Source organism: Callorhinchus milii, unplaced genomic scaffold (genome assembly GCF_018977255.1).
Source record: "Callorhinchus milii isolate IMCB2004 unplaced genomic scaffold, IMCB_Cmil_1.0 Scaffold1, whole genome shotgun sequence".
Classification (NCBI taxonomy): Eukaryota; Metazoa; Chordata; class Chondrichthyes; order Chimaeriformes; family Callorhinchidae; genus Callorhinchus; species Callorhinchus milii.
The window spans coordinates 15,267,072-15,292,232 of record NW_024704742.1 but is presented as its reverse complement, the minus strand read 5'-3'; the positions used below and the strand labels follow the sequence as shown (position 1 = coordinate 15,292,232).

The following is a 25,161-nucleotide window of genomic DNA, read 5'->3' as shown; positions in this document are numbered from 1 at the left end:
CATACAGACTGTGGAGAGAAGGCTTGAAGGATAAAATACCTCTTTGTGTGTCCATTCCTTTTTATGTTTGCATTTTAAATATAACACATTTGTTATAATAACAATAATTCTTGCAATTGGTGTAGTGCCTTATCACATTGTTGAAATGTCTCAAAGCATGTCCCAGGATGTATTCTAAAGTGTAATGACTGAGTATTTGAAGGCAAACTATAAACCACAAAACTACAAAGAAAGTTTTGGGTTCAAGTACTATGTTGGGTTTTGAACTTGTAGACTAAGAAGGTACTCTGTGCAGCACTAATTCACAGAAAATCAGAGAGCAACTTCACTGCTCAAAAAGTGCAGTCATCTAATTCTTAAATTGAAATAATATGTCCCGAGAAACTTCAATGTCCAGGTCCATTTCACTTCACTGCTTGTATTCATCAGTCAACAGCCAAAGACCAGAGTATATCAAAAAGAATATTCAAGATTTTTAAGTGGTGTTTAAAAAATAAGGCATGTAGGCCAAATAGTCATGTATTACTATTTTTGGAAATATCATGGGTTTACTGCATTTACTTTTTCCATCCTGAATTATGGGAATAGATCTGACAGGACATTTTTCTGTAATTGTCCAGGTGAGCGAACCTTTAAATGTGATCACTGTGATGCAACATTCAAGAGGAAGGACACTTTAAACGTTCACATTCAAGTGGTGCACGATGGGCACAAGAAATACAAATGTGATCTGTGTGACAAAGCCTTTGTGACACCCTCCGTGTTAAAGAGTCATAAAAAGGTAGGTGTGGTAGTCCATTAATTGAAGCGCTGTGACTCTTTCACTTGTGCCCAATCTGAATTTTGTCCTGCTGATCCAAGTTTGGAATTCAGGTTTATCTGAATGTTCGGCCCAACTCCAGTCACATTCAGCTGGTTGGCTCATTGTTTTCTACAAAAGGGACACCTGGTCAGCTCGGAACTGGGATATTCATCCTGTTCTTTGCAAGGAGAATCTTAAATTGCACTGGGCCTAATATGTGGCAGTTCGTGGCCAGAACTGCTAGTGGCATTTCCTCACAACTGGGAGAGAGTAATGCCCACCTGTGGGAATTCTAGTAACCAGAAAAAGATCACAGATTTCCCTTGGGTCCACATGACTCACCTTCAGTTACCAGGAGAGGTTACTATGAATGACTCCTTCTAATGTAACGCTATCGTTAGACCCCAGTATTTTGCACTGTTGATGCATTTGTTAAAATTGCCAGAGGATTTTCGTTAGAATGCATTTAATTTCACTTTGGCTCAGTTGGTAGCATTTTCTTTTCTGAGTCAAAGTTGTGAGTCAAAACCCCACACCAGATGTGAGCTCATACTCTTGACTGGCGCTCCATGTCTGTACTATTTGAGGTGCTGTATTTGATGTAAAGAGTTAATAATAATAATCCTTGCATTTTATTGTGCCTTTCACATCGTTGATAAATATCAAAGCGCTTCACAGTATATACTGTAAAGTGCATTGACTGTGTATTTTGTGAGTGAAACACAGTAGCCAGTTGCACACAACAATGCCCCACAAGCAGCCATGGAGTGAGTGACCAATTTTATTTGGAGGATTGTTGACCTAAAGACCTGGAAAGACCCTTCTCTTTTTGAATAGTGTCATGGGATCTTAATAATCCTTGCATTTAATTTGTGCCAACATTTATCTTTAATGTCCACCTGAACAGGCAGATTGGATCTTATCTTAACGTCTCATCCGAAGAAGCCAATTTATACATAGCAGTTGCCCACACTTAGCCATGAAGTGAATGTCTCATTTTATCAGGAAGATTGGCTCTCCCAGCACTGCATTGGAATGTCAGCCCACTCTGGGTTGAACCCACAACCTTTTGACTTAGAAGTGAGAATGCTACCAACTGAAACAGGCTGACAATACGCAGATAAATAGTAAAAACTAACACTCAAAATAGCATAACTTAAATAATCAGGTTAAAATGTAGAAATCTGAATTCTAACTGTTAAGAAAAAAATCTGTTTCCATTATATTATGTGATTCCACATATACCGAAGTAAAGGGTGAAAGTAACAGACTTGCATGACCAGTTTGATATGTTCATGGTTATGAAAAGCTAATTTCTTATGGTTTCTTCACAGTAACTTGCCTCACAGCTTGCCGTCTTTGAGCTCCTCAGTCTTCAGGTCATTTCTACCATATTCTTGCGTCATCCTGGGATTTTCAGGCAATGAGCCCAGTCCAATTTGCTGCCCTGAAGGCAAAATTTGAGTACAACAGAAAAGTCTTATTAACATGTTATTCAGATACAGCACTCGTTAAAACCATTTCTAAAATTACACGATAAAGTAGATGATATTACTTTGAGAAACTACCTAGTGAAATACAGGGCTGCCAAGATTTATCTGGCACTTCAACACTGAACATATTTTTAATGTTCTGTACAGTTAGAGGTGTAAGACTCATTGGCACCAGCCAAATCTTTGTTTGCCAAACTCAGCCATTCATGTGGCTAACCTCTGATCTATTGAAGTAGTTCAGTTGAAACAGCAAAAAATTGGTTTATCCTAGAGATTTCTGTACATTATAAAATCTTCTCTACTCTTGTCAAACAAAAACAGAAATGTAGCTTTTTAGACAAAACAAATTCTTTAACATCAACCATATTCAACGAATTACATTACATTAAACTGGAACTCAATAGATACTTTTCAACAGAGAAGATGGTGGACCCAGTATTCAATCGCATGTAATTCTACAAGGGCACTCCTTCCATTGTTTATTTTCACTATAGTTCGTGCTTGAAAGGTTTTGAGTACAGTGTACCCTAAGGGAGCACCAGCATCTAAAATCCAGACAGGAAACTACCTCTGGTAGATTCAGAGCCTTAGCTCTGGTTTCACTTGATAATAAGGGAGGTCCCTTGGGGTGTTTTTAGAATTGTTTTTGTTCCATCCTCACTGTTTTTGTTTTGTGTTTTGTTAGTACAATAATAATAATAATCAATGATTTTGATATAGCGCCTTATTATGCCATTGAGACGTTCTCAAAACATTTTACAGAATATATTGTAAAGTGGATTTTGTGGGCAAAACACGGCTGCCAATTGCACACAGGACTGTCCCACAAACAGTTGTGGATTGAGTGACCAAATTTTTTTCGAGGGATTATTATCCTTGGAAAGCAATCCGCCAATTGACTAACAGCTGGATTCCTACTGACTGCTAGGTAAACAGAGGTGTATGGATGAAGGAAACTTGCCAAAGGTTTTGCCCTAACCTAGCTCTTACAGACAATAGACATATTTATATGTCAGAACCACTTTCAAATACAGTGGGTTTGTAATCTCCTTGGCTCCCAGTGCTGTAGAATTAGTTTATTTATTTTGTAGATTCCGCAGCAAAGGAGGCAGGCATTTTAAGAGGATTGCAGCAGTGCTTCATCCAGTACAACATTTTTCAATGTTGGCACACATGAGCTATTCCTATGGGCATTTTACATTATAGGTTGTGCCGACAATAGTAATGTGGAGTCCTGTAGCTCAGTGGTTAGAGGACTCGCCTTGCAAGCGAGACACCTGAGTTCAATTCCAGGCAGGGCGAAACCTTGGGCAAGTTTCCTTACTCCACACTCCTAATAATAATGCCTCCAAAAAAACAAAAACAATAATAAATTGGTCATTTTAAATCCACGACTGTCTGTGGGACACTGCTGTGCGCAATTGGCTGCCATGTTTCGCCCAAATATACAGTCAATTCGCTTTACAGTCTATTCTGTGAAGCACTTTGAGACTTCTAGAAGACGTGAAAGGAGCTATATCAAATGCAAGGATTATTATAATAGTAATAATAATCATAATAATAATCCGCATTCGCTACTCACAATGTGGTCTCCTCTACATTGGGGAGACGAAACACAGATTGGGTGGCCGATTTGCCAAACACCTCCAACACTCTGAACATCTCAAGCTCAACCCTGAGCTTCCGGTTTCTTGCCGCTTCAACTTTCCCTCCCACTCGCAGTCTGACCTCTCCATCCATGGTCTCCTACACAGTTCCAATGAGCCACAGCGTAAGCTCGAGGAACAGCACCTCATCTGAATGCTAGGGACCTTACAGCCCTCTGGCCTCAATATTGATTTCAACAATTTCAGACCATAACAGCTCACCTTCCCCCTCCCCCTCTTCTGTGACAAATACCACATCATCTCGGTCCCAAACACACCTTTTCTCTCCCTGATCTGCCTGTTTTGTTGTAAGTTCTTTTTTCCCTCCACTTTTGTTCTGCACTATTAACAACTCTATTCCCCCGCTTTGTTGCAAATTCCCCCCTTTGTTCTGCATCATTACCACCTCTTTAACTCATCATCCCCTGTCCTCTATCCCATTTTCTCCTTTGTCTTCCTTGCCCTGCCTCCTCCCTCTCTGTTAACCCTTAAAAGCCTCTCGCTCCTGACATGCCCCAGTTCTGACGAAGGGTCATGGACCTGAAACGTTTACTCACTTTCCTTTCTCCATAGATGCTGCCTGATCTGCTGAGTGCTCCCAGCGACTTCTGTTTTTGTTTTCAGATTTCCAGCATCTGGAGTATTTTGTATTTTAATTAATAGAGTATATTACAACAGAACATAAATGCAGAATCTGTAATAGGAACTTCCTGATCCGTGTGAAAATGGGCAAAGTACAGTTATGTGAACTAGAAATAACAGCCATGAGCAACAGCATTGAGATAAACAACATGAAAACTGACCACAATGGTTAGCATCTCCTTCACACACACACACACACACACTATTATGTTAATTTCTCCTGTAAGCTGAGTTTCACATCAAAATTTGTGGATAGGAGTTGAGAGCATATTCACGTCTTTCGATGCTTTATACAAATCTAAGATTTTCCAAAACACAAAATACTGCAGATGCTGGATTCTGAAACAAAAACAGAGAGCTGGGAAAACTCAGCAGGTCAGGCAGCATCTATGGAGAAAGGAAAGTGAGTCAACATTTCGGGTCCACGACCCTTCGTCAGAACATGATTTTCCACCTTGTCTTAGTCTGTCAGACCATTGTGTCTTAAGCTATCAGCTCAATCAAAATGGTGGAAATTTCTTAAATTCAAGTTTAATTTGGAAGCTGGTTCCTTTTTAAAAAGTGCAGAAAAACAGATTCCGAATGAAGAATGAAATTAAAAAAATTCTACCAATTCTGAGCAATCTTCAATTTTAAGACAGAATTGAGGAGAAATATCTACCTGAGTCTAGATTAATTTTGTTTGGGTAGAATTTTAGAGATTGACAAATTGCTAAATTCTTAATTTCGAAGCTGATTTTATTTTGAGTTCTTAAAAGAAAAATAGCTTCAGAATTGCGACCGTATTTTAAAATTTGCTAAATTCTGGATGCTTTAAAAATGCTGTATAAACAAGTAAATCTAGACCTAAGTGGAATTTCTCCCCACTGGTGTTATAGCGAAAGACTATGTGGAATTTCAAGGTCTCCGATCTTTGCCCTGGTGCTTGTACCTTTCATCCACTGAGATCAATCAAATGGCAGATCAGCTTCCGATTATTTCACGCTGAATAATGGCAGAGCAGTTCTGAAATGATGTGAAGGCCAAATAAAATACAAAATTGCAATCGATTTTCATGCTTTGAAAGTGAAACGATAGAAAGAAAGACAACAGGAGCTCTGAGCTGTCTGATCTCTTCCTACAACACATTCTCAGTGCTCCCACCTGACTAGGATCATATTCAGATATTCAGAGGTGGAACAAGAGAAACATTCTATCTTTCATTATTCTTTCTGTACGTGGAGTCTTAACATTTTAAATTTAGAGGTTTTTAAAGCTTTTGGTTAGAATTATTTAAATTTTTGGAGGCCCCCCCCTCTCCTCCCTCCACCCCCACCAATCCAATCTCATAGAAGTCAGGTCAGACATTTGATTTCCAGCACACAACTTTAAACAAACAACTTTAAACAAAAAAACAAAGAACTCAGATCAAAGCATCTATTTAGCTGATCGAAAACTGTGATCCATGACCCAGTTTTACGTGTGTAGATATTGTGCCTGGTAGAGTCCTGTAACTCAGTGGTCAGAACCATTTAAGTTAATAAGTTCCTCCTAACCACCCTTTTAGATCTGCTACTAATTTTCTTATGTTTATGCCCCTTCATTATGGATTCAGCAACAAATTGAAGCAGCCTATTAATGGCTATGTTTATATAGATAGTTGTGGATTATATAGATATTGTGGAGTCCTGTAGCTCAGCAAGAGACCTAGGTTTAATTCCTGGGCAGGGAGGAATGTTGGGCAAGTTTCCTTACTGTAGGAACCCAGTTGTTAGTTGATTGGTGGATTGCTTTTCCGGAGGTAATAATTCCTTAAAATCACTTCTATCTGTGACTGTTTGTGGGACACTGCTGTGCGCAATTGGCTGTTGTGTTTCGCCCACAAAAATATACAATCAAATTCACTTTACAGTATATTCTGTGAAGCGCTTTGAGACATCTCGAAGATGTGATAAGGTGCTATATCAAATGGAAGGATTATTATTATCATTATATAAACTTCACATTGGCAGCATCTCAGAGTGTTTAACAGTTGCAGATTTTGATGCCAAGTCTAGGAGAAAGGAAGGATTATTATTATTATAGGTAAATCTTAGTACGTCAGCCTGGTGCAGTAGTAGCACTCTCGCCTCTGAGTCAGAAGGTTGTGGGTTCAAATCCCACATGGAATTATATAGTCTAAACTGACAATCAAGTGCAGTGCTGGGAGTGTGTTGCATTCTTAGAGATCATGTCCTTCGGATGAGACGTTAAACTGAGGTCCCTGAGAATGTTCAGGTGGTTGTTAAAGATCCCATGGCACAATTCAAAAAGAGAAGGACATTTCTCCCAGTGTCCTGGCCATCAATTCCCAAGTAAATTTGGTTATTTATTCCATGGCTGATTGTGGGGTGTTCCTGTATGTAACTGGCTGCTAGATTTCGCCCACAATATGCACAGACACTCCACTTTACATATCCTGTTAAGCGCTTTGAGACGTCTCAATGATGTGATAAAGCACTGTATCAAATGCAAGGATTATTATTAGTAGTAGTCAATACTGAAGGAATTTCTAAATTCAAAATCATATGCATGAAGGTATAAGTACTTTTTTTTGACACTGGGGAACGGATGCTCAGAATATTTAATTCTGGTGTAAAATATTTTTGGTGCAGGTGCAGTCTGAGATTTACCACTTGTGGCTTTCTGAATCTTGTCCCTTTCAACAAGAACAACTAACTTGCACACCATCCTTCATATAGGAGAACTCTCAAAGTGCTTAATCAAAACCCAATCAAAGTGGGAGATAGTCAAAGGGGTGATTGGAGATGTAGGTCTTCGGAAGAGTTTTGAAACCAGAGAGCGAGGGTGAGAGGCAGAGGGTGTTTGGAGAGTGTACCAGAAAGCTTGGTCAAACTACAACTACTACAACTTGCATTAATATAGCACCCTTATGTAGGATAGTGTCTCAGAGCCCGAAATGACGAGCAAGATGATTGTCATTCCAAAGCTGATGAGTGGCTCCCACACTTTTTACAATTTAAATTACAATTTAGCTTTCATTTAATAATAATAATCCTTGCATTTGGTATAGTGCTTTATCATGTCGGAAGTACATCTCAAAGCCTTCAGGATTCATTGGCAAATGAAGTGATTATGTGTTTGTAGGCGAATGTGTCAGCACAATTTCACACAAGAGTGTCCCACAAACATCCATGAAACGAGTGACCAATTTTATTTGGAGGATTGTTGGCCAGGATACCGGGAGAAATTCCCTTTTCTTTTCAAATACGGCAATGGGATCTTTAACAGCTACCTGAACAGATAAATTGGACTTTGGTTTAACATATCTTCCAAAGGATGGCACCTCCGACAATGCAACACACTTCCAGTGCTGCATTGGAGTGTAAGCTTGGTCTTTGTGAGTAATAATTATAATAGTAATACTTACATTTTCTATAATGCTTTATCACATCAAAACATCTCAAAATGTTTCATGGCATTTTACCGTACTGTAGTGACTGTGTATTTGTAGGCAAACACAGCAGCCAATATTGTGCATAGCAATGTCCCAGAAATAGCTGTGCAGACAATGACCAATTTTGTGGAGGACTGTTGACCTGAACACCGAGGGAAAAAACACTTATCGTTTGAATAGTCTACAATCTTCAATGTTCAGCTGAACAGATAGATGGGACTTTGGTTTAATATCTAATCCTAATGACGGCACCTCCAATAACCCGTACTCCCTCAGCATTGTATTGGAGAGTCAGCCTGAACTATGAGCTTAAAGTTACGACAGGGATTTTAAACTCGCAATCTTCTGACTCGAAGGGATAGGTGGTACTAAGTGAGCGGGACTGATCATTTACTCTCTGCATTGCAAAGCTCAGCTCAAAGTACTTTTGTCCTTCACTTACATCCATATCCAAATTGATGCCTGTTAAGCAAAACAAACCTCTCTCGTTTTATTGCAAAATCAATTTCAAATGAGACCAGTGGAGTATCATTAAGGTTTGTTACTTTATTTAATATAATTTGAAAATATCATTTTAAATCTCAATTTTGAAAAAAAGAAACTCCTCTCCCACTACCATGTTTTGCATAGTATTAGGTATTTCACCAATAATGACATGCCTACTGTCATTCATCTGTTGCGCTGAGCAAAACAGCCTAACAAAATGGTGTGGGATAACTCTGCAGGAGAATCAAACTCCGAGCTTCTGTGAAAACAGTAAAACATTCTCAGCAATAGTAGGAAAAACAAAATTAAAGGACTTTGTTGTGGTTTGATTGACTCATTTGAATACACAGAGGTGACATTTTTACGAAGTGCTATGATCGATGCCTCAGAGCATAGTAAAATGAACCTTCACAAGCTGTTCAGCGGACTGCACATTTTTCACAATATAGCCGCAGAGCACCCCTGAAATATTTCCAGTTTAGTTTACTTACTACACCGTGATAGTTCCAGGTATCATTTATCATGCAACATTAAAGTTGACATTCTGGGCTGAGACAAATGAACGCTTGAACAGTTTCAAAGATGCTGCATTGTAGGTTTATCTGGAGGGGCTGCAGATGTCTCTTGTTGGAAGTAATTAATCTACTGGGGATTGTCTGCCTGAACAACATGCAGAATTTTAGAGTTAAGGTCACCAGTGCTGGAACATTTTTAAAAGTAAATACCGGTGGCGTGCAACAGTTACTTTAACCCCAAATTCACATCACTTAATACGATAGAGCATAGAAGTTATCTATTGTATTTCCTGTTATTTATAATAACGTGTCAGTTCCACTGGCATTTTGTTTGGCGGCCAGGTATTTGACACACATAGAAACCCATCACTATGATTAGGAGTATCCAGACCAGACTGAGAGTTCCACACATGCATACATGGAAATTTCCCTGTGTCTGGAGTATAATGCTCACTCTCTCCCTGGAGGGACACAAGAGCCAAGGTTTGGGACCCCCTGAGATGTGGATTTGGGTACAGCTGCAGTTTAGCAAGCTAAAACCACATAGCTTGCCTTTGAAAGCACTGTCCAGCAAGCTTCCCCACTGGTTGTCCAGTTAGGAAACCGTACCTGTAGGGCTTTGGTTTGCATGGTTAAAAGGAGCTGAGTGGGAAGAATCCCTGCCTTAGATTAGCCACTCTAAGACCTACCAATGAGCCAGCTGTCTGGTCCATTATCAGCACTGCACTGGTGTATAACAGACTTGCTTGGCTCAGCAATTGGACTACCAAGTCCATGAGAGGACTCACTTGAAACTGACTAGTATTGTGCAGTCTAAGAATAGGTGCAGCATGGGGCTGACGCAGTATGAAGCTCCCTTTAGCTATCTTGATGATAAAACAAATAGAAACCCTTTGTATGTTGGTCAATGACTTTGTCAGAACCATATAGAGTATCACACTCTTGTACCCAAAGAATGAGCCTTTACTTTGGCTGGTGTTTTCTCAACCATCTAATAGGTAGCGCAGATCAAAATATCCTGTTCCCATATAATAATTCTTACATTTGATATAGTGCCTTATCACATAATTGAGATGTCTCAAAGTGGTTCACAGAATATACTGTGAAGTGTAATACTGTGTATTTTGTGGGTGAAATGCGGCAGCCAGTTGGGTACAGCAGTGTTTCACAAACAGTCGTGAATTAAGTAACTAAATTATAATTTTTTTTGATGGGTTTATTACCCCTGGAAAGTGATCCACCAATCAACTAACAACCAGGTTCCTACTTACTGCTTGGTAAACAGAGGAGTGTGTGTAGGGTAAAGAAATTTGCCTAAGGTTTTGTCCCATCCATGAATCGAGGCGAAAGCCACATATGGATATATGGGCTTTCTAATGCATTTATCTAGTGTTTTGTGGCTGAAAGAAGCAAATGCCTACATTGGCAGATACTATTGGTTCCATTTAGAAAATAAAGCTGATGAGTTCTATAATTATCAGTCAGCGCTCTCCAGAGAGGAAGCATCTAGCAGGAAGTAAACCTTCAGCTCTCTAATTTCATAAAATAAGTAAACTTTGGTATAAAATTAGGCTAAAACTATGAATATAGTTTTGAGACTATCCTATCCAAATGTCATATATGTGGAGGATTAATTGCCTTGGTGAAGGTCATGAATTGTCATAGGAAAAATAAGATTAAATACAGCAATAACTGTAATATCAGGATATATTCTGCGTGCTTACAAATGGATTGCCAAATTTGTAAGAAAGTTAATGTGCTCAGCATTTCACATCCTCACTCGATGTACTGGAATGTCTTCTGCATAATTAAACACAAGTTTAATTTGCTGTCCAGATTATTCAAAATTAATTAAACTTGAGATGTCATTTTGTACCAGCACGACATAATTTTCATGTGGTGTGGGTGCCAAAAGTAGAATCTTGGAGCTGCATAATTGTTGCTATTTAAGAATGTTAAAATGGTCTATTCTTTTAACTGTACAAGGTTAAGTTTGATTTGACTCTTCCTGATAACCTCTGGTCATATAGATGTCTTTCTGTTTACTTGTAGCTTCTGTTTCTCCCTTTCAACCCCCACCCCACCCCCCCAATCACCCACTGGTTAGTACACAAATTTAATTGCACGTTCGGTCGGATTTGCAGTGATTGATAAAGACATCTACAGTGTGTCTCCACAGAGGTACTGAGAATACTTAGATAGACCTCAATGGAATTGTACTGTTATAAACATTAATGATTTAATGGTATGATTGAAAACTTCATTGTATCTTAGATAATTGAGATGATGGTATCCTTTTGAATATGCATTTTAGAAGGAAAAAGTGTTATTTTCTCCCACTGTGCCCCATGAAAGACATCCTACAGAACTTACCATGGATAGAAGTGTCGTTCTTTAATGACTCACCCATGTGTTTGTGAAAACTTTTTTGCAAACCTTCAAATACAGTTCTGTCTCTCAAAGCCTAATTGTTAGGTTTTTACACAGCGAGGCTGGAATAAAGATGCCACTTCCTTAATAAGTAGCTTTACGATTTTATTGCAATTTAAATGGCAGATGATTCCACAAACTAATGTACCGCTTGTAATGTTTATAAATTCTATCAAAGGGATTTTGTTAAGGTATTTACCGTGACATCTCCGGAACATCGCCAGACTACGGCATTACCTCACCCTTCACGCTGCTGAAACCCTGGTTCACGCCTTTGTCACCTCAAGGCTGGACTACGGGAACTCTCTCCTCGCCGGCCTTCCCGCCACCTCCCTCCACAAGCTGCAGGTCATTCAGAACTCTGCAGCTCGTGTACTGTCCCGCACCAGGCTTCGGGACCACATCACTCCCACCCTCGCTCGCCTCCACTGGCTCCCCATCCCCCAGAGGATTGATTTCAAGATCCTCATCCTCACCTACAAGGCCATTCACGGCCTCGCTCCCTCCTACCTCTCCAACCTACTATCCCCCTACCTACCTGCCCGTACCCTCCGTTCCTCTGGCTCCGGTCTGCTCCACGTCCCCCGCCCCAACCGCCCTACCATCGGTGGTCGGGCCTTCAGCCTCTCAGCCCCGAGGCTCTGGAACTCCATCCCCCAGTGCCTTCGCCGCCTCCTCCCTTTCCTCCTTCAAGGCCGGTCTCAAAACCTTTCTCTTTGACCGTGCCTTCAGCTCCCCTCTCGACTCTCTTCCCCCTCCTCGCTCGCTCCCTTCCCTCCCCTCACCCTGACCATTTCCCCCCTCCTCGCTCCCTCCCTTCCCTCCCCTCACCCTGACCATTTCCCCCTGCTCGGGTCATGACCCAACTGTGCAGCGCCTTGGGACGTCCTCCTGACGTGAAAGGCGCTTTATAAATGGAATCTTGTTGTTGTTGTTGTTGTTGCTGTGATGGCAGTCAGCATAGATTTCATGCAGATCGGTATTATTAAAACCCTTGCCATTTATTCACTCAGAGTAAAGTAACAGCAATCATCAATAAGAATCTTATTGAAACAATTGAAACAGCCACATATTCTTATAATCTGAGTGTCCATCATACTCAATGCTATCATGATATTCAATACCACTCAACAGTACATTCAATAGTAAAAATGTGTGTGGAAATCTATCACCATGTGTCCAAGCAGTATCCAAGCCAGACTTTCCATGCATGTCACTTACACATGGAAATTCTCACATCTGGAAAAGAACACACACACTTTCATCAGAGGGAAACATCCTACTTATCTAATTGAGGAGAGTATGAGACACAGGTTCAAGAACCAAGACATGCGGACCCTAGAGTGTGCGTAGAGGTACTGGTACAGTTCGACAGGCTAAAACCAAGTAGCTTGCCATGGAAAGCACTCTCTGTCAAGATTCCCTCTGCCTGTCCAGCTAGGACCACTCTACCCATTGGGGCTTTCTTTGGCTTGCAGGTTTAGGATTGCAGGAGCTGAGGGGGAAATATCCCTTCACACACTGCTTTTTTATATACAGCAATTATATTTAAGAGTGTGCAAAATAAACTCCATTGTATTATATGGTTATTTATTTTGAATGAGGAATGGCTAATGGATTTACCTTGACAAAAATGTAACAATTGAAAAATCTGGCTATCAGTACCTTCTCTCATCTTTATTTTATGATAAAATCGCTCGCAGCATTTGTGATTACGTAAACAGTCAGACCAGAGCAGAATTCTTCATCCATCCTACTGGATGAATATCTTTGGAAGCAATTCTTATTTTGTATTAGGAATCAACATATATATCAGAGGTAAAGAGTAAATGGACAGGAAGAGAGCATTTGTCTACAGGTTATGTGAGACAATATCATGCGCTAAATTATCTGTTTTTCTTTGTATTTCACCAGCATAGAAGTAAAATAAGGACACAATGAAATACAGTTAGCATACATAATATGTTAGCACACTTAAGTCCACAATTGTTTGCCCACAAAACACACAGTCAGTGCATTTTACAGTATATCCTGTGAAGCGTTTTGGGATGTCCGCTATAGCAAATGTAAGAATTATTCTTACACAACGTAACCTAGATCTGAATGCTGTGCTTTGAGGAGAAATACACTTAAAACCACAAAAAGTAATTCCCAGTCTTAGGACAGCTGTGTAAAGCCTCAGCTTTCATTGCAGTAGAAAATGTGGTGTAAATTAAGAGATTCCTTCCTCAAATATTGAATGTGAATTACCTAGCGGTGCTAGACGTCCCCATTGACTTGGTCTCCATCCTGATCTCTGAAGCTGGGTCACTGATTCATCTTCCAGCTCAAGGATCTTTTGATTTCTGATCAGAAAGTGGTAAATTGCTGTAAAATTTGTACATCTGTTGGTTTTAGGGCAATCAGATTGGCAGTGGCAATGTGTTACAACACAATTCATATTTATATAGCGCCTTTCACTTCACATCGGGGGGTGAGGGGGATGTCACAAAGTGCTTAACCATGCTGGATGGGAGCCTGAGCTAAGAGTGTGGGAGCTGAATGCAGTGGCAAGGGGTTTACTCAACCAATAATTTTACTTTTGTTGTCGCTATTCAAAGCAGCAAAAAAGTGCCGCCCAAGGTCCTGACTGGCAAACCCAGCTTCACAACGTCCAATGAAGGGCTCCACCTTGCTCAAAGCTTTCTGTTTCACATGTATGTTAAGTGTGGCACATGGGAGCAAAATAATGCTTTACTTGGTTTCCGGATGAGGGCTACGACACGTCCCCCGACCTACCCGCCCCACCATTGGCAGGAGAGCCTTCAGCCACTCTGCCCCCAACCTCTGGAATTCCATCCCCCAATCACTTCGCCTCGCCCCCTCTTTAGCCTCCTTCAAGTCCCTCCTCGAAACCCTCCTCTTCGACCATGCCATCGGCCACCCCCCTTCGCCTCCCCTCCCTTATCCCTCCCTGACCCCAGCTCGGGTCTGAAATGCTGTACACTCTCCAGCGCCTTGGGAGTCCTCCTGACATGAAACACACTACACAAATGTAATCTCGTTGTTGTTGAGCAATGGCTGGTAGCTTGTCCTTGACTTGAATTGCAGGAGAATATCAGTACTTTCCCTTATCTTTACTACATTACCAAGCAAACAGATTTTGAAGTTTGTGTAAGCACATAGATTAGGGCTGAATGCTTGTGTAATTCGTAATGGATGCCTTTAGGAAGCACTTTGAATTGCTTTAAGGAGTTGACACAAATCACTAAAAGTCAATTGTTGGTAAATATCACTTGGGTATCTACTGGAGTGAGAATAAAGAGAAAGACCTACTCTGGGGCAATGATAATGCATGCCATAAGCAGAGTAAAAACAGACATGTGGTATTGTTGTAGATTTGAGTGCACTAGTATATCCTGTTGAAACAAGATAAAGGTTTATTGCATATCTCCTGTAAGTCACCCAGACTGCCTTCTTATAAAAGAAATTGAAGGGATTTGGGGAGCTCATAGTCTAGGCTGTCACTACAGAGCAGTACTGGGAAAGCGCTATAATGCTCCAGAAGCCGTGCTTCAGATGAGGTATTACACCAAGATCCTGTCTGCCTGTTCAGCTGGACAATGAAGACTCTATGGCGCTATGCAAAAGTATCCATACTTTGTGGGACATTGCTCTGCACAAATTGGCTGTTGCGTTTGCATGCAAAAGACACTAAACTTTGCAGTAAATCCTGTGAAGTGCCTTGAGACATTTGACAGCCTGATAAGACGTGAAGTCAAATGCAAGGATATTTAATCCTCCTTCCCTCTGCTGTTATTTGAAGGAAAAGTGGATTTTTTCTCTCCGTTATCCTGACTTTATATTTTAATATTTTTGAAGTACATTGAAGCATTATCCTACATGAAGGGCACTATAAAACATTGTAAGTTGTTGTTGTGATTTTGTTTGAACCTCAGCCATTTCACTAACCATTAGAGAAAAGAGTAATTGAGGTTGTAAGTTCTTCTGGAGAAAACACTATTCAATATAACAAGTTCTGTATTGAGTCACTACCTGGTTTAGCACCCCATTTCATTGGTGATGCAAGCTTCAATTATGAAAATTTCAGAAGAGGGTGGCAATGCTCTCACACATTCCGTACTGAGATGAGTTGCCCACTAGAAAGCTTGTAGGGTGTTACTTGTATCTACCATGTTTAAGTGCTCAAACAACAACAACGTGCACTTATATAGAGTTCTCCACGCAGGGTAGCATCTCAGAGTGCTCAACAGTGGCAGAGCCTGACTCCAAGCTGGGTGATGAACTGACGAGGACCTGTTCTGGCTCCAAGGTGGCATGCCTGACAATGGACTGTCGGAATTGAGCCAAGCCTCTGGGCAATCTCTGCAGCCAGGTGGGTCTGCAGTTTTCCAGGGCATTGCTGATTACAGCACAGCCAGGCTGGCTCATTGACAGGATCTGGAAGGGCAGACTAGTCAATGGGGGCAGAGAGTCATCCTACTCAGCTCCTGTTAACCCTGCAAGCCAAAACCCTAAAGGTAGGGTGGTCCTAGGTGGACAAGCAGCGGGACACCTTGCCAGACAGCAATATCAATGGCAGCTATGCGGTTTTAGCTGGTTAGGCTCCAGCAGTTACTCCAACGTACATTCTGGTGTCCCCAGTCTTTGGCTCTTGCCAACCTGCACCCAATACTTTCCGGAATTAGATAAGCAGTATGTGTTCCTCCAGGGAGAGAATGTGGATTCCATTCCAACAATCTGTCTTTGGGATTTCCATGTGTAGGTGGGATGACGGAAATCTCAGCTTGGTTTGGATACTCTTAAGTATGGTGATGGGTTTCTGCATGTGTCAAGACACCCAGTGACTAAACAAAATAAAATATTAAAATGTCAATAGGGAAGGAAGCCATTCATCCTATCTTGCCTGTGTTGTCAACAAAACAACAACAACAAAATTACATTTATGGAGCGCCTTTCACGTCGGGAGGAAGTCCCAAAGTGCTGAACAGTCAGGTGTCAGGGCCCAAGCATGGGGGAGGGGTGGTGTAGGGGTGAGGGAAGGCAGAGAGGTGGGAGGGAGACCAAAGGGAACGATCGAAGAGAAGGGTCTTGAGACCAGTCTAGAAGGAGGCAAGGGAGGAAGCGAGGTGAAGGGATAATGGGATGGAGTTCCAGAGTATGGGGGCAGAGAAGCTGAAAGTCCGGCCACCGATGGTAGGGCAGGTCGGCCGGGAGACCTGGAGCAGGCTGGAGCCCGATGAACGGAGGGAGCATGCAGGTTGGTAGGAAGTCAGCAGGTCAGAGAGGTAGGAGGGGGCAAGGCCGTGGATGGCCTTAAAGGTGAGGACGAAGATCTTAAACTCGATCCTCTGGGGGATGGGGAGCCAGTGGAGTCGGGCAAGGGTGGGAGTGATGGGGTCACGGAGCCTGGTGCGTGAGAGTACATGAGCTGTCTTGTCCCTTGTGCCCTCCGATCCACCATTGGTGGCCGTACTTTCAACCATTATATCCCGTAACTCTGGAACACTCTTCCTCTATCCCTCTGCCTTGTCCCTTCCTTCGCCATCTTCAGGTCGCGCTGAAGACCTTCCTATTCGACCATGGGTGCGGTCACCTCCCCCTCCCGCTGGCTTGGTACCGTGTTCCACCACTGTCAAGCATTCTGAGACACTACCCTATGTGAGGGGCACTATATAAACGCAAGTTGTTGTTTTTGTTGTCCACTGGAGCTATTTTCTCTAATGACATTGATAAACTAATTGTGTCATTTTGTGAATCGCCCACAAAATACACACAGCTGCATCACTTTACAGTATACCCTGTGAAACACTTTGAAATGTCTCGACGATGTGATAAGGTCTTTTCAAATGCAAAATTTTTATTCATTATTATAAAGTAACGTCTCATACATTTTAGTAAGGTTCCCTTTTAGGTGGCTCCCTCACAGTATCAATGTGAAATGCCGAATGGATTTATTACCCAGGAAGACAAACTCCTGCTGGGTAGGGCAGCCGTAGCTTGACATGTACAGTGCTCTTGTTACCTTTTCACTGATAGATTGCTACAGGAGTATTCTGTTGTATCTTGGTCACGTGGATCCAATATCTTTGCCGTTGAGTTAAAAGCATGTTAAAAAGGCTGACTTCAGAGCTGTCAGGCTAATATTGATGACACTTCCAGCATGCTGTGCTATGCACAGGAAGCACTGTTAATGTAATTTCCTTTGTGAAGTGAAATTAGTGGCGCTTTCAGCACACAGTGCCCATAAGCATAACATGCAGTAAAAGACGTCAGCAGTGAGCTGATCTGGAAATCAGCATGGTAAGTTGGTTAGTCACTGCCACAAACCACATGCTTCTGCTTAAAGCAGGTCCTGAGGACATTGGTGAAGCCACATCATAACACCCCCATGAAAGGAGTGGGTGTTATATTGGGTTTGCCTTGTATTCCTATTCTTTGTGCGATTTTGCAGTTCTGTTTCATTGTTTCATAAGAACAGTTTCTGGATCTCAATTTTAAATTTGTATAACATTAAACAATTTCAATATTAGCATCCGGCAACAAAATATTTCAACAGCAGTTTTACGCGCAAGAGTTTGAACATTTTATAGCATAAAGAAAATGAGAGTTAGAATTTAATCCATTTTGTCCATTGTTCTCGCTGAAAATAATTTCTGGAATTCTGCAACTCCGTCTGGTTAACGCTTATTTTGATAAAATCTTTTTATATTATCGCCTCCAGTGGATGGGAAAGCAATGAAAGGCTTTGTACAGATGTGGGACATGTGAAAGGAGGAACACCGAGGAGTAATAACTAATGCATAACAACAAACAACAAATTACATTTGTAAAGCGTCTTTCACGTCAGGAGGATGTCCCATGGCGCTGGACAGTCAGGGATTTGGACCCGAGCTGGTGGTTGGGATCAGAAGGGGTAGGAGGGTGGCCGAAGAAACGGTCGAAGAAGAGGGCTTTGAAAAATGCCTTGAAGGAGGCAACGGAGGGAGCAAGGCAAAAGGACTGTGGGATTCAGTTCCAAAGGGTGGGTGCAGAACTGCAAAACCAACTGCATTGTCTGCTCACATTATTTACTTTGCTTATGGTCACAGTTGGTCTGTGTCATATGGCTCGTGTTGTTTATTTTCTTACTTACAAGAAGGAAATAAAATGGTGACCACTGTTTTGCGCAGAGCCTGGAGCATGTTTGGTAATGTTGAGTCTCAGGGTGTGTTGAGCCCACTGCACTATAAATCATAATAGATCTACAAAGGTATAATAGGTTGTAATTTAGAACAGGCAGTTGTTTCAATAAAGCAACTTGCCTTCAATTACCACCTACTACATGACCAGGAGGTTCATTATTGCTCTTTGCTTATAACCTTACAAAGAATACCTACATACATGTTTTCTGGGACTCTCAAGAAAGCAATATGCATTTTGGGCTGTGTGAGGATCTAATCCAGCTCAATGGGGTTAGAGGCAGTACTGTAAAATAGTGCCTTTTATCAATACTGTTTCTAACCAGACATAATGCTTCAGGGCAGCCCTATTATAATGGTTTAAAACAGGATTTCAGTGTGGCTCCAGGCGTCATTTACTATACATGCACGCAGCCAGCCCACTTGCTTTCTGCACGGCAAATGTTGCCCTCCTAAATTGGCCGACCCTCACATCATTAGGTCATCACTGACATCACTTCCCATTTTGTACATGTGCAGTACAGAGGAAGCGATGTCGGAAATGACCAAATTCCGGGTTGACGGGTTATCATGTCCTTGCCAACATTTCCTCAGATGAAAATTAGTCAATCACTTCATAGCCATTTGTGAGACGAATCTGTGTGCTAACTGGCTGTTATGTTTGTTACAAATAATTTACCGAAAACTATGTAAAGTGCTTTGAGACATTCTTGGTGCAAAATCAAAGGTAAGGATCATTATAAGTGTTGAAAGCAGTTTGCCTACAAAATACAGTCACACTTTACACTGCTTTGAGACATCCTCTCGATGTGAAAGACACTATATCAAATGCAAGGAAAATTATTTATTATTAATGACTGGCAGCATTGATAAGATGAGAACTATCTGTAATTCTGCAGTGAATACCATTTTAATGGGAAAGATGTGTGGCAATGCTCTCAACTATCCTCGCCATCTCTCAATTTGGTCTGTTTTCACCGGATAGTGAAATTTAAGAGGGAATCTAATAGGGATCGTTACATTTTTTAAATGTTTCAAGAAGATAAACAGTGAAAGATTATTCCCACTGCTTGTTAAATTGTAAGAAGGAGGTATAAACTCAGCTCGTAATAGGAACAGTTACAGGGAGGTTAAAAGAAACTAACTCATGCAGAGGCTTTGTAGAACATAAAATGTTTTTCCTCATGTAGCTGTTGAGGGTGAGGCCATAACATTTAAAGGGAATTGGTTCAACATTTGAAGAGGAAGAAATTATTATTTTTGCATTACAGCAGGGCAAAGTTGGAGCAGAATTTACCTGTTGTGTGAAATGAACCGAACAGCAATTTTCAGCCGGACAGGATTAATTCCAAGCTTCCAATAAAATCCATTTGAAATACCATTTAGGCCCAATGTCAATGCACAGGATCTGTCCTCCCCATATTCCCCATTACTGCTGATCATGCTACTGAACAGCAAACAGCAACTGCACACACGCGCTTGAAGCAAAAGTCATTTCTTTTCCAGCGTTCTTGTTGCCTGAACATATCAGAGTGCAGGATATAAACTAACAAGTTGGAACTTCCAGCAAGGAATGTGTTACCTCACTGGCTGGCAATGCATTCCCTCTGCCCCTGGTCGACTCAATCTTCTTTCTTACTTTTCATTTTTGAATAAAGCTGTCAAGTGCTACTCTTAATAAAATAATCTCTGGTTAAGTACGTTGCTAATCTTTTCCAGACCATAAATTTTATGTGATGCTAGTATTGCAATTCACAAGTCTTCCCCTAATGGAAATGTCTCCCTGCTTAAATAGGCATGCATTTGGCAAATACATTGTGGAAATGTGAGTTCTCCAAAGAATTTAGTCCAATAGGTCAGAGAAACCCGTTTTTGGTCAATATGGCATTTTGGTAAGTTAAGTAAAGATAAGGAAGCAGCATTAGATATACTTAATACATCATAAAAATGTAGAGTTCAGAAAGATTTCCTCCTTAAAAGCCATTTTCCCAGTATCAGTATGCATTCCATTCATCAAACAACCTTTTTTTTGTAACATTCATTTCAGGAAAGAAGCCCCAATAGGTCATTATATTGAAATCTGCAAATTAAGATTGATTCCTAAGACTAACTTTTGGGCGAATCATAAATCTAGTAGCCTAAATGCGTGCAAAATAATTTTTTTACAGATGATTTATATGTTGTTCTGAGGTGCTCAAGTCACATTGGAATTATCTCAATCTCTGTAGCTGCAGGGTTTGAATTTTGGTTTTCAAGAAATAATGTTTCAGATGTTATTTGCCATTAAAAATGAACAACATTCCCATTTCCATGGAGATGACAACAGCAAGCTTTTGAGATAAATGGAGTTCCTTTCAGTCCCATCCTACGTGAATACATTGGTTTAGTTGAAATTGTAGTTACTCTTTGGAACAAGAATTATCTGTAGTTTCTGGTAAATGGGTTTGCAATAGCAACTGTTGTATCCTTATGATAATATGTTTGTATAATTACACCTCACTGTAGGTAATATAGTTTGATATAACATTGCTGCTTGCTCTTCCACTTTTGCTACATCATTTTACTATAATACTCCTTAATACTGGTCTGTAATACAGTCACTGCCAAATGTGTAGTAGATTTAAGTCAGTGGGAATCCCATTGGAAACTCGCTTCTGACACCATCTGGAGGAATCGGTTTTGGGAGCAACACAACCTAAGCCCACATGGTGTAAACACGACGAGCGTGATTCTACTGAGCTCGCTCCCAAGTGCAGTGTTGAAAGTTGTTGAAGACATTGAACTGCCCAAGAAGTTTCAACAAACCATTTGATAAATGTGATAAAAGAGTCGAACGTGCAACCCTTCTTAAAAAACCTGAAATCAATGTTCTGTATGTGTGGCTGAACTGTGCAGCAGTATATAAATCTGAAATCAGGCGTTTTTTATACAGACCCCAACCAATGTGAAGTAGGTTGTAAATACTGGCTTCCACATCATCATATTGCTGATAGGAAAGTGACTCAACTCCCAGCACTATTAAGCAGCTGAATAAACCACTTCCCTCAGTGTAACCTACTCTATACACACATACATACACATTAAACATATATACATACACACACATACATACACATTAAATATATATACACACACATACATACATACACATTAAATATATATATATACACTCACATACAACACAGATGTAGATGGCATATATATTCTGTCTAATTAGTGCAGCATATCTTACAAATTGTAGTCTGCTTTGACCTACTATCCCCCTACCTACCTGCCCGTACCCTCCGTTCCTCTGGCTCCGGTCTGCTCCACATCCCCCGCCCCAACTGCCCTACCATCGATGGTCGGGCCTTCAGCCTCTCAGCCCCTAGACTCTGGAACTCTATCCTCCAGTGCCTTCGCCGCCTCCTCCCTTTCCTCCTTCAAGGCCGGTCTCAAGACCTTTCTCTTTGACCGAGCCTTCAGCTCCCCTCTCGACACTCTACCCCCTCCTCGCTCCCTCCCTTTCCTCCCCTCACCCTGACCATTTCCCCCCTGCTCGGGTCCTGACCCAACTGTACAGCGCTTTGGGACGTCCTCCCGACGTGAAAGGCGCTCAATAAATGGAATCTTGTTGTTGTTGTTTGTATTCTTTTTGAACACAGTAAACAAACAATATTTCAGTTTAATGGATAGCAACTCCAAGTGAAATTCTGGGTACTACAATGCAGTGCTCTCCAACAGGATTCCTTAAATGGGATTCCTTGATTAAGGAATCCAAGTAGTAATCAGAAGTACCTCACACATATCACTCAGACCTCACACCAGCATATAGCATTGTCTTACAGTTTTCTTATTGTTTTTAGATTTTCAGTGTCAATGCATACACTACATGTTGCAAGTGAAGCAAAACTACATGTAACTATATGGTTTTAATAAAATTCATAACGTGAGGGATAAAGGGCTACAACTTAAGTATTAACCTAAGCTTTTTCAGGTACAAATCGACCACTTTGTAAATCCAACATCTTCATTTCATTTCAGATTTCCGGTATTTCCATTTTTTCCTTTATACCCCCTGGTCTGTGTTAAAAAGATTTGCTGTGAGCAAGTATTTCCTTTTGAACTGAATGATTATAATGGCTACCTTCTTTCTCACAGACACATACTGGGGAGAAGGAGAAGATCTGTCCATACTGCGGCCAGAAGTTTGCCAGTAATGGGACCTTGCGGGTTCACATTCGAAGCCATACAGGTAGATAGAATTTGATATTATACTGAAACTGTGCATATGTGTCTATGTGCGAGAATGGGAGCTTGCGTGTTCATATCTGAGGCCATACAGGTACAGAAAGAGATTGAGTGAACATTTCATATGTCGCCTTTCATTGAACAGAAGAAGACCCTGATGTTGTGAATTGTTCTGAAACTGTGTGTATGCTTGCGAGGGAGGTGAATGGGATTATTACTTTACATCTTGTGAGCTGACCAAAAGTTGAACTAATTGCTATTTTATTTAAAATAAGTGACATAGTATGTTGGGATTTTAACTTACGATGATCCGAATCAGGGTGTCAGACTGGCTCCATTGGTGGTACTCTCGCTTCTGACACTGAATGTTGTTGATGCAAGCTCCAAGACAGGAGTTTTGACTTTATACTGATACATTGTACATACTGTACTTTACGCTGACATTGCATTGCAGTACTGCATTGTTGGTGGTGCCTTCCTTCAGATGCGATGATAAAACCAAGGTACCACATCTGCCTGCTCAGGCGGATGTTAAAGATCCCATTGTGCTATTCAAAAAGGAAGGCAGTTTCTCATGATCAACAATAATAAATAATAATAGTCCTTGCATTTGATATAGCACCTTATCATGTCTTCAAGATGTCTCAAAGTACTTCACAGAATACACCGTAAAGTGAATTGACGGTATATTTTTGTAGACAAAACAGGGCAGCCAATTGTGCACAGAAATGTTTACAAACAGTTGTGGATTGAGTGACCAAATTTTTTTTAAGGGATTATTACCCATGGAAAAGCTATCCACCAATTGACTAACAACAGGATTCCTACTTATTATTATGTAAACAGAGATGTATAGAGTAAGGAAACTTGCCCAACGTTTTGCCGTGCCCAACAATTCTCCAGATTATAAAAAAGAAACCGGTCGTTCACTTCTAATCTGTTTATGGAACATTGCTATATGCAAATTGGCTGCTGCGTTTGGCTACAGGTCACTACTTTACAGAAAATTCTGTAAAACGCCTTGAAACATTTTGACATGATGAGGTGCAATACCAAATGCAAGGATATTTAATCTAATTTACCTAAGCTCCATCAGGCATTTGATTACCTTATCGGGACCATCAACCACCACCAGCTGCTGAGATGAAAACTGTTTTATGTGTTTGCTACAGTGTTGCTGAGCCCAATGATATCAGATACCGCAGAAAGTAGTGAGTTAGGATATTCAATGTCTATTTGTGCTGCTAAACATACAATGATGGTTTTGAACCCAGTGAGGGTGAGAAACATCAGACAGCCTTTGCACTCATACAAAGTATTTTGCTCCTACTGAAGGCAGATCATGAGCCTTTTGTGGAGACCGAGGATAAACCTTACTGACAGAGTTTGGTTATTGGGTGAGCAGTTATAAGTGGCATTTGAAAGCCTGAAAAATGACACAACTGTGCAGTAATACCGTGTGTTGGAACTCTAGTTCACTCTCTTGAACTCTATTTTGCCCACAAAATAGTCAATTTACTTTACAATATATTCTGTGAAGAGCTTTGAGACGTCTCGAAGACGTGATAAAGCGCTATTTCAAATGCAAAGATTATTATTATAGTGGCAGGACTGGTTGTGCTCAGATACTAGCCTGATTTCATGTGTTGAGTTTTTTTCTTGGACAGAAAATCATCAAAGCTGTTGTTATTGACCTCCTTCATATGAGACGTTAAACCGAGGTCTCACCTGCCTTTTCAGGTGGAGGTTCAGGATCCCATGCCACTACTCAAAAAGAGAAGGCATCTCTTCCAGTGTCCTGGTCAACTGTTTCCCAGATAATTTGGTTTTTCACTTTATGTCTGGTTTTTGGGACATCACTATGCACAAATTGGTTGTTGAGTTCACCTACAAATTACACATTCACTATACCTTGAAATGAATCCTATGAAGCACTTTGCGATTTCCTCAGAACGTGAAACATATCAAATGCAAGGATTATTATTATTATACCCATTATGGAGTTACTGGTATAGATCCAAAATGAAGTTACTACTAATTGATTAGTGACTGAGTTCTAGATATCCACAATGCCTTGTTAGGGATAGAAAGTCACCAAAGATTTTGGAGTGGGTTGTGGGGAGCCCAAAAAAACTCAAAGAAAATAAATTGAAGAAGAAATGAAATGCTGTATCAGAGCTATGGGACTCTGCATCTTTCGTTTACCATTAAGATAAGGAAATTAGCGTAAATGTGGGGGAGTGCCTGAGAGTAGTCGTACAAATGCCTGAGTGTCGATTTCTGAAGTTTAATTTATGGCC

At 40.8% G+C, this 25,161-nt stretch overlaps 1 protein-coding gene across 3 annotated transcripts in view; it reads left to right on the top strand.

The window, feature by feature from the left end:
• The window catches only part of prdm5 (PR domain containing 5), a 152,950-nt gene that overhangs the window by 85,183 nt on the left and 42,606 nt on the right, over positions 1–25,161 (top strand). For all 3 annotated transcript variants that reach the window (XM_042341060.1, XM_007891490.2, XM_007891489.2), the window contains 2 exons: positions 621–781; positions 22,772–22,865. In XM_042341060.1, the coding sequence (XP_042196994.1) occupies positions 621–781; positions 22,772–22,865 (255 nt within the window). The remainder of the gene's footprint in view (positions 1–620; positions 782–22,771; positions 22,866–25,161) is intronic.